Source organism: Centruroides vittatus, unplaced genomic scaffold, assembly GCF_030686945.1.
Source record: "Centruroides vittatus isolate TY-2023 unplaced genomic scaffold, ASM3068694v2 contig_2682, whole genome shotgun sequence".
NCBI lineage: Eukaryota > Metazoa > Arthropoda > Arachnida > Scorpiones > Buthidae > Centruroides > Centruroides vittatus.
The window spans coordinates 466,140-477,081 of NW_027121707.1; the positions used below are offsets into that span (position 1 = coordinate 466,140).

Here is a 10,942-nt window from a genome sequence, read left to right on the forward strand (position 1 = left end):
TTCGATTTGCGTACAAAAGAGATAAAGGCTTCGATTGTTTTATTGTTTCCTCCCCTTGTCTCTATTATGATACGCTGCAATTCCTATTGGTTTATTCAGTATGCTACCAGCATAATCAAGCTAATAACGAGTAAATTCTGTAAGTCTGACGTAACTCGTGTAACGATATGACGTGTCATATCTCGAGTTATTAGCAACTTTACCCCTCAACCTATGACCAACAAAATTTAGTAACACCGATGCCCCTAATACACATACCACTCTACAAAACTTCGGAAATTTTCGACAAAAATAACACGAGTTATTAATCTTCAATATGGCTGAACAGAATCGCGCCCCCTATGCACAAACAATCATACAGAAAAACCCCAAAATGGTTTTTCTGTATGTATTGGTTTCGATGGGACAACCCAAAGTATGAGTTTTGTTCGCTGTCCAATTGAAAAGGTAAACCAAACGCCTGATAATTTCATCCATATAATGTATTGTGATCATTTTGATTATACTAATACTAAGTTCCTTCGAGATAATATTTTGTTATTTATTTATTTATTTACTTTGAAACGTGGATTATATACTTGTACTTTCTTTCATTGATGCCATAATAGGCAAATAGGCGCTATGAGTAATATTTCTGGCAGTTGCATTCTTTTTTTTTTAACTCTTTCCGCCCAGTGGGCACTAAGAGGGCCTCTTATAGCAAGCCCATTATGGGTTCGGTCAGGCCCACAATGAGGCGGCCGGGTGGTGAGGGACGGGGACCGACATATCCGGACGGACCACCCCCCCGAAAAATTCCTAAGGATTTCTCGACCCGTCCGGATTCGATCCCGGGTCCCCCAGGGCGGTAGGCTGCTAACCTTGACCGCTCGGCCATCCGGCCGCTTAGCAGTTGCATTCTACCATTATTAAGTGACAAATTAATTGACTTACGTTACAATTACTTCCACACATACATTCTTTCAAGTACATTGTAGTTAACAAATCAATACGAAATAATTGGCAACGTAATAACAACCTGCTTTTTTCGGAAATGAAACATTGCTTTCAAAATTAGGTGAAAAATTAATCAATTAGATGTACGAATGAAGCTTATTCCTTAAAAAAATATGTATTTATAAGAATTTATAAGATTATAAAATCTCATAACAAATGGCACACAGTCAAAATTAAAATCGACTGTGTTCCATCTGTTATGAGATTTTATTTTAAAAATAACTTTTATATTATTAATTGTAATTTAAAAAGAAAAATAGTCAACAGGCTTAATTTTAAGGGTAAAAATGAGTTTTTAAAAATATTATAAATGCCAATAACAATTAAAATTTTCATCAAGTCCGACCCCATCCGAGATACGACACGTGACTCCCTGCATCTCCCCACCCCCTCGAACTTTTACCACCAAAATTTAATAGTATCAATGATCAAGTTACCGTAACAAATTTCTCTTCTTAATCCTTACCCCATCCTGAGATATTAAACGAAATAGATGCCAACACACACAAACGAACACTAGCTTGTGTATAATATTGGTTACAAATGCTAACTTTGGATTCAATATGGCAGATAGGTCAGCTTGTGTATATCTAGTAGCCATAGTTAAACCTATCCATATTTTGATATTCGTTACATCTCATTTAAAAAAATAAAAAATTAATAAACAAAATATAAGGGCTGTCTTTTGTATTAAATTTTTAAAGAGACTTAGGCCGTTCCAGGTCATAGTAAATGCGAATTATTACTTGAAGTTTTAAAATAACTGGCCCTAATTTAGCGTGGGTCGCCGTGAAATGGCTCTCGAGAACTGAGATTTGGACCATCACAACGTGAATTTTGTAACTTCTAATTTGAAAATAACCTATCACAACTCGGACCGTAGGCCACCAATATCTTTTCAGACTCTTTCCCCCTCGTGAGCACTAGAGGGCCTTTTTCCAAACCCACGTAGATTCGACCAGATCCGGGTCGACTGGTAAGGAACGGGAGTAGAATATTCGGGACGGACCACTCCGAAAAATTCTGGGGTTTCCTTGATCACCTGAATCCAATTCCAGTCAATGAATTCTAGTCAAGCATCTACGTAACAATTTACCCAACAGCTTCTAACTACCCCGAAACTGCGGCCGGATGGTCGAGCGGTCAAGGTTAGCAGCCTGCCGCCCTGGGGGACCCGGGATCGAATCCGGACGAGTCGAAAAATCCCCAGGAATTTTTCGGGGGGTGGTCCGTCCGGATATATCGGGCCCCGTCCCTCACCACCCGGTTGCCCCATTGTGGGCCTGGCCGAACCCATAATGGGCTTGCAAAAATTGAATTACCATCGAAGAAACTACAGATCATCAAGACAAACATCGTCATTCGTGCCATGGTTTTATTCGTATACGGCAACGCGATCTTCCGAGGGGATGCCTCCCGGGAGGTATTTTATGAGAAAATGACCCTAATTTAGATGTTACTAACCTGAAGAAAACCCGGAAAACTCCACACGGTAAGTCCCATTGGCCAAGGCCAATAAAAAAGTCCCAATTTATTTATACAAAAAAGCTTACAGAAACTATTGCTCTTGGTGTTCATTGCAGGTGAAGAACAAGTCTGTTTTACTTTTAGAAGAGAGAATCCTTTCGGATCCTTCTTTCTTTGACAGATCCTCTACTCTCAGATATTCTTCTTTGGCATTATTTACTTTCATCCCTAATAATTACTATCATTACTTTTAAGTCTTCAGATTAGTTAGGGATTTATTAATGGGGTGGGGTCATATCTCCCGAACCAACGGTCCGATTTTCTCGAAAATATCTAGAAACATTTCGACGTAATACACAAATCACCTTGAAAAATTTTGGAAATATTCGACAAAAGACACGGGAGTTATTAAGCTTCAACTTAAGTGAACAAAATCGGGCTCCCATATATACGACGGGAATAAAAATCCCCATATTTTTGGACTTTTCAAGATCTTTTGGGTCCAAAAACGTAAAAATCTTGGGGAGGATCATTTTTTAACCGATCGCCATACTTTCCCTCTGTTACATACTGTATAACTGCCAGGAAAGTAAAATTAAATTTCTGCCGTGTGATATTTTTCAAATTTAATTTTAATAATGCACTTTGTTTTTTATCCATAAACTGATTTTTCAAAGATGCGTACAGTAAGTAAATATTTGAATAAACGTCGTCTCGTATTTATCAAATTAGCGGCAATCGATACGAGTCTAAATAAATCAGGAAAAGTTTAGATCACGTGACCTACACTTTTAAAAACTGTCGGTCACGTGGTGTATCCACGAAGGATGTCAGTGTAAAAAGCAGTATATACACTACGTTGCATTTAATAAATGGCTGCATTTAATGGTTGCATTTAATATAGCCATTTATTATAGCTGTTACGAAGAATATTATAACGAATACGAAACGACGAGTATAGTTATACGGCTGGCAGCACTGTATACTTTCTTCTATAGTACTGTCAATTTCAATCAAATCATTGGCGTTCAGGAATAAGTTTTTGCCAAACAGCTCTCTTGTTAGTTACTATAACCTCTCTCCATGCTTTGATCAATGTTTTCGAGATAATTTTTTATACCAAAATTCTTCTTTTGTCCTTTCAATTGTTTGGCTAAGTCTTACGTGGGCATGATAATTTAAATGGTCTACACACTGGAAAAGTCATATTGGACAGTAAAAAATGACTATTCTTCATCGAAACCATGGTAAAAGCATACAGTAAATACATCACAAAAGTATTTTGTTACCCCCAATTTCTTAATTATATAAAACAACCAAGAAACCCACAGAGATTTTGGCACAAATCATTAGTTTTCGTTGGGTGACCAAGAGCATTACCTGCAGTTATACAGTATTATAAATTCAAATTTTGGTGTAAGCGATCCAAAATGTACTGGCGGGAAAAACCCAGTATATTGTGGAAAGCTGCTTTGTTTCGACTGTATGCGCGTGCCTTCACCGAATTGTCTTCTACGAATATGTCGAGGTACTTTTTTTTTTAACTCTTTCCGCCCTGTGGGCACTAAGAGGGCCTCTTTTTGTAGGCCCATTATGGGTTCGGCCAGGCCCACAATGGGGCGACCGGGTGGTGAGGGACGGGGCCCGACATATCCGAACGGACCACCCCCCGAAAAATTCCTGGGGATTATTCGACCCGTTCGGACTCGATCCCGGGTCCCCCAGAGCGGTAGGCTGCCACCTTGACCGCTCGGCCATCCGGCCACTATGTCGAGGTACTGTATGTATATATAGATGTCCTTATATACGGATGAAATGAGGTATGCATGAGTTATACTATGAGGTAATTTCTGCCACGACCTTTCCAGAAGAGGAAGCGCTTGTGCCAAATACATGCGAAAACGTACAATTTTTTGAACATTTTGCCGTGTATAATGCTCACGTTTTTTGCCCAAATTTGTAAGGGAGAAATAAGGATGCGCATTAAACATGTGTAGTATGTTCCGCATGTACAGTACTGTACATAAATGTTTTAAACACTTTTATTTATGCTTACGAGTTAAAAGTAACTCTAGAAATCAACGACGAAGAGTTCTCGGCCTTCTGTGGTGCGTAAATGTCGTAAATTTGTCACCGGTACATAAAATTTCTCATACCATAATGTTAAAAAGTAAATACAAAAGATTTTTTCCTAAAAGTCTGGACCGAAAACGTGGGGCGCATTATACACGGCAAAATCGAAACTTTAAGAACGCGGGCTTTCGTTAACAATTGGAAATCCAGCAGCTCTTGTCGTCAGACGAAAACACTTTAATACGGATAAAACGATTACCCGGCTGCCAATCCTCCCCTATACCGGGGTATAGATTTATATACGGAATCTCGAAAGATTCGAAACGATGCAATTAAAACGAAACTGCCGGAATAAAGGGAGGACGCGCTATCGTGGCCGAATCTCTGTAGTTATTAAATTTCAACCAGTAACAATAAAATATATAAACAAAGCTATTATTGCGAATCCCCGGATTCCACGTTAGTTTTCTAAGTGAGATTCGTAAGTTTTGGTTAATGTTACCTATGATTCCAAGATGGCGGCTCGTCTGATTCCAGCAAGAAAACAGTGGCGACGCACGTTCTAACCTAACCTAACCTATTCTAATAATTTTGTTGGTAATAATTAAGCTAATTTATTAAAATAGGTTAGGTTAGATAAGAACGTGCATCCCCTGTTTCCCTTCTTCTATTTGCTGGAATCAGAGACGAGTCGCCATCTTGGAACCATAGGTAACATTAACCGAAGTTTTTAATGAGGGACACAGTTAACTTTGTAAGGCGTGCCACGTTCATTTTTCCCTCCTATTACTATTAAGTTCTGTAAAAAAACAGGCTTTGAACCTGCCAATACAGTATACGGAGCCTGCCATTCTCGTGTTTTTACTTGTCGGGTTCGGTTCGAATGTTCTTCACGGACGTCAAGTAGGGTTGCGTAATGGCACGAGGCAAAAAAAAAAAAAAACTGGAAAATAAAATCCCGGAGACGCAAATTAGTACCACACCGGCCGCCGGAAAGAATACGCTTTAATTACAATAGAGATGATCGGGTGATAATCCGAGATGGTGTGATACGTTACGTGTCGGATGATTTCTGTCCGAGTGCCACTTTGGGCATGCGTATCACAGGGTTCTCCACCCCGATCTAGATTGTTAATATCGATCGGACTTCATAGTAATTTACTTTTAAATAAAGTAAAAACGTTCAAAACACATTGCAAAATATTATCGCGCGTCAAACGCCGAGAACGGTGGTGAAGCGCCACGTAACTGTGTAACAATAAACTACAACGTATAGTGTTTCGTGAATAATTGTAGGAAACAAATTTCTCTACAATAGTAAGAAAACTTTTTTTTTTATTTTAAGCATTTATCCATATTTGTATTGTATTCTCTTTGCAAAAAGACATAACCGAATATTAAGACCATAAATTTTAAAATACAAAATAACTCTTAAAACACAGGAAACAATAAGTAGAGACATTACTCGTTCGAGTTATCCTTATCGAGACGCGAGGAACGGATTGATACGCGTATAAATGATTATTTGAAGTTTTAAATACCCATTAATATTGGATGCCGGGGAGGGAATCTTCCCGAATAAATATCTAACAGACTTTTGCTGCTCGAAATCTTAGTTGAACCGGATACACAAGTACCTGAAGGCAAACCTGTCGAGTATACCGGTACGTGTGTACCCGGCTTTTGAAAAAGTCGAGATTCTTAAATTATACCGGTTAATATTTGCTCTCTATGTCATCTAAAAGATATCACGTTTCGATAAGGACACACTTATTTACACATTCCAACTATTTTCTGCACCCAACAGTTTCGTTTCGGGTTTTCAAACCCGTCTACGCGTTAAATCCAGGAATAAATATATGCTGCCGACAGTTCGTTACGTGTTAACAAAGTTTTGTTTTGCCTTATTGTAATGTAGATGTTTAGCTGCAATGTAACGAAATAAAACTTCAAGCTTTAACATGCTGGATCTTGTTGATATTTTAATACGTTTTAGTACACTCCCTTCCACTAATACACGGCGTAACTCGAGCTGATGAGCAGTACTTTAAGGAGAAATCATTGTGACACTTTCCCTCCTCTTGGATCGAGTCAAAAATTTCACAAATTATGTTAAAAATGGTTGAGATATTTAACCTTAAACCCTCGATCACAGGCCTCTTTGTCTGTCTTTTTGTATTGATACAAACGTCCACGGTGGAAGGAGTGTACTAAAACGTATTAAACCTTCATCAAAACCCACGATGCCAAAGCTCGGACGTCACCTTATAAGTCGGATGGATGTATTAGTTGTGTAATTTTACAAATTTAAATTTAATTTCGATTAAAAACATTAATTAGTTTAATTACCAAATTGATTGTAAAATTCGTTATGAAAGTTTTTCTAAAAATTTACTTATTATTAGATTTAAATTCCAAATGCCTTTAACTGTGTATAATGGTAGGTGGACTTCTGGGTCTTCTCGCTTAGCAAGTAACGGGGGTATTTATTATGCAAAAATGGTAATGTAATTATTATTAATTTATAAAATTTACAAAGTTTATTAAGAAATTCGAAGTAATCTATTCTTTTCCCCTTGTCTATAGAGATAAATAATGAAGAACCCCAGTAGAAATGAGCAATTACATCAGAAAGATGAATATGACGAGTATATGACTAGTTTTTTTGGTCAATCTACACATAGAAAACTGGATTAGATGTCACGCCAAAAAGAATTTTGAATTCTCATTTGTTAATTTAATATATACAAAGGTTCTTATTGTAATTTTAGTTAATGAAAAAGTAAATGTTAAAGTATAATATTAAAATAATTTAATGAAAGAAAGTGTGAAAGTTCTTGGTCATAACAACCGATTCCATTGTTCATTAGAAATCTTGAAAGAAAAGAAACGCTCCGGCAGTTAAGACTCGAAAATTTCAATGTTAATCCTCTTTAATTTAATTACTTTTAGCATTTTTACTTTCATACTATTATATATAACAGAGGGAAAGCAGTCAAAAAATGAACTCCCCCACATTTAAAAACTTTTGGACTTGAGGTCCTTGAAACATCAACAAATGCAAAGTTTTTTGGGGGGGGGGTTTCTCTGTATGTATGGATGTGTGTTTGGGGGAACACAACTTCGAAGCTTATTAACTCCTGTGTCTTTTATAAAAAAACTTTTAAAATTTTGCAGGGAGGTTTGTGCATTAGGGGGACATTGATGCTATGAAATTTTGGTGGTTACAGATCGAGGGGTGGAGAGATAATGGGGGCAGTGTGTATCTCCAGTAAGGTCGGACTTAATGGCGATTTTACTCATTATTAGCATTTACAATATTTTTTAAAAACTTGTCTCTACCCTCAAAATTAACTTTTTTTGCTATTTTAATTACAATGATAAAAATGATTATTTTTGTAGTATTTCAATCTCTATCTGTTTAGTTAGGCGTTTCTTTTGTTTCGATATTTCTGCTTTAAAATGTTATTAACACGTTACATATAAAAAGTTACATTATTCCAAGGAAAATGGTGGTGAAAATTGTGTCCAGACGACAAAGTAAAGTGCTTAGAACAAAAATATATATATATATATATATATGTATGTATTTTTCCTATCCAAGAAGTTTTTAGTATCAAAATCGCCTACTACCAATCGCAATTTCTCGTATTAAAATGCATACAAGATTCTTGTTTGTTAAAGTTGGAAGTTTGAATTACCTGTATACCGGAAAGGGAAGTCTCTTCTCGAGGAAGCGACGAAATCTTGCAGCCGGAAATATTCAACCACTTGAGCCTGTCGTGGAAAATGTCGACCAGGGCGGCAAATCCGATGGTGGTCAACTCGGTCTTGCAAAGGCACAGAGCCTTTAAGCTCGGTAGCGGTTTCACGGCAATGCAAGTCAGAAAAGCCCCGTCGTGTATGGACGTTCTACCCATGAAGAGTTTCTCCAAACGGTTGCAGCTTTTACTCAATATGAAAAATGCCATGGTGGTAATCTTGGTACCCTCCAGATCCAATACGACAAGTTGAGACAGCCTGGCGGCGATGACTCCGACTGCGGCGTTGGTGATGTTCTCGCAGTTTTCCAGGTACAATTCCTTCAGATCTGGCAGCCAACTGAGAAATGGCAGGTCGTCGTCCTTCAGGCACCAGCACCCGTTAAAATCCAAACAGGTTATCTTGGGACCGTCCATGTGGGAGGCCATACAAAACAGCTGATCCGTCATGAAGAAGCATTTACGAAGCGACAAAGTCTCCACGTTCTGCGGTAACTGATCCAAGGTGACGGCCGTGTTCAGGTTCATGTTCAGCATGTACGTGTTCTCCAGTATGAGCGTGCGCAAACGCGGGCACTTGTCGGACAGGGCGGCAACTAGCCTCTCGCTCAAAGGGGACTTCGACTTGGATCCGTGCACGTGAAGATGAATCACCGAGGGTACCAACACGCCGATCAACTTCTCCATTGCCCGGTTACATAAGTGAACGTCGCTGGCATCCACCACCTTCCACAGCACCTGGGATCTCGACAGTTGATACCAACGCTTGCAGACTCTGTAAAACGTCACAATTTCGTCTCCGTTAGTATAAAAACGTGCATTACGCGTGTCTAGATCGATTTCTAAACAAAAGAATGTCGGACTTACCTGCCGACTCGACACAGATCGCCGAATCTCAGGAAACCGAAGATGTTAAGGACCACCACATCCGGTAGGTCTTCTCCCTTCACTTCTTTCATATCAGATCTGATAATTCGATCGTATTATTTACTTTTTATACGCAATTTATAGCGCTCGAGACCGACACTTACCTTTCGCTTCTCCCTTGTTGTTGCTATCGCAGCGCCCCCTGCCAAATTTAAACGGAGCATTTTTGTAATTATTTATTTTTAAAGGTTTAATACTATTGAATTAAAGTGTAAAAATGTTTTATTTTTTAAAAATTGTGGTTAAATTAAATTAAATTAAATTAAACCAATTGAAATTTACCTTTACAGAGAGTTTTTTTTTTCGATATTTTGCCAACGGCGATGGTCGATTTAGAAATGGCCGGCTCATGTCTTTTTTACTTAATTTTTAATTATTACCGCTCCGATGGATTCGAGAAGGCCTTTTCTAATCTTATCCGTATTGAATTATGTCTGGCTCGCGATGGGGGCGATCGGATGGTAAGGGCGGGTTTCGGATCGGGTGCTTCAAGTATCTTTCACGAGAGTCCATTAGGATAACACCGCTGAAGATTGATAGTTTTTTAAACTTTTTTAATGATGCTGCCGTTCTTAGCAAGTCCATTATGAGTTTGGCTTGCCCGTAATGGAGTAGTGAAGTAGCGAAGGAAGGACTTGGTTCGGCATATTCGGACGGACCATCCCGAAAGATTCCTGAGGTTTTTCGACCCGTTTGGATGCCATCTCGGGTTCCTCGCAGCAGTAGGCTGCCACCTCAACTGTTCGGACGTCGGACACTGGTATTTGGTCGCAGGTTCCAGCCCGGACACGTGACTTTCCAATTTTTCTTTACGTGTCTAATACGTAAATAGAGGCCGTTTCACTTTGAAAGTCCTTCCTTTGGCAATCGTGTTGAGTTGCCCCATTCCAATTCTCCGTTCGTGAGTGGGACAGATCGCCCATGATTGCCGGTGGACAGATCCGGATTGCCTAGAGAGGAAGGCTGAAGTTTTCACCGTTTTGGCCATTGTGTAGTGGACAGACATTGGTCGATACTGTATGATGTTATCACAATTCCCGGAAGTCGATTTAACACACATAATGATAGAAAATACCTATTTAAACTCCGATCTATGCACGATTGATCGATTTAAATTACAACGCACTATTTACCAATTGATGTGGCCACCAGTGGCCAAGCGGTCCCGTTCCCCGAACACTGGGAGTTTGGTCGTGGGTTTTTGCCAGGACGGGAGTTTTTCGGGTTTTCTCCACGTCTCTAACTCCTAAATAGGGACCTGTTACACTTAAAAGAAAGCATTTCCCCCGGCTCTTCGAGAGTAATTTTGTATGGTCAAAGCAAAGAAGCTTCGGCCGGCTCTTCGGAGAATATGATAACCTCCATATTAACCCCGATACAAGGTACAAATTGATCGTGGGTTCGCACCTGGCCAACGTGAACTTATCTGGGTTTTATTCACGTTTGTAACACCCAAATAGCCGCCTGTTTTTCATTGAATGTCCTTCCTGTGGCAGATTGCTCGTGTGTCACTTTGCCGTATACCAATATAACCTAAACATTGGTTCCCATAAACCCATTTTTAAAAATTTTGAACTGTGGTGAATGTGTTGATAGCTATGTTTGGGAAGTGGCCTGGAATGGTCCTAAAGCATGGATATTGAGGAAGAAAGAGAGAGCAAAACTACAGGCCTTTGAAATGTGGTGCTTGAGGTGTATGCAGAAAGTTGTTTTGACTG

The 10,942-nt window shown here is 39.1% G+C and overlaps 1 protein-coding gene across 1 annotated transcript; it reads right to left on the reverse strand.

The window, feature by feature from the left end:
• Positions 1–5,851: 5,851 nt before the first annotated feature.
• Positions 5,852–9,350, reverse strand: LOC136971676 (F-box/LRR-repeat protein 12-like). The gene is made up of 3 exons (XM_067266147.1): positions 9,329–9,350; positions 9,165–9,263; positions 5,852–9,072 (listed from the first exon to the last, which is right to left on the reverse strand). The coding sequence occupies exons 2-3, from the start codon at positions 9,254–9,256 to the stop codon at positions 8,166–8,168; spliced, it is 999 nt and encodes a 332-aa protein (XP_067122248.1). The 5' UTR covers positions 9,257–9,263; positions 9,329–9,350; the 3' UTR covers positions 5,852–8,165.
• Between the last annotated feature and the right edge of the window lie 1,592 nt (positions 9,351–10,942).

What these genes read in the sequence shown, in the direction of transcription:
- LOC136971676 (XM_067266147.1), bottom strand. Translation starts at nt 9,256, where the DNA reads ATGAAAGAAGTGAAGGGAGAAGACCTACCGGATGTGGTGGTCCTTAAC. An exon ending in GATCTGTGTCGAGTCGGCAG is followed by an intron (nt 9,073 to 9,164) that starts GTAAGTCCGACA and finishes GACGTTTTACAG; the next exon opens with AGTCTGCAAGCGTTGGTATC.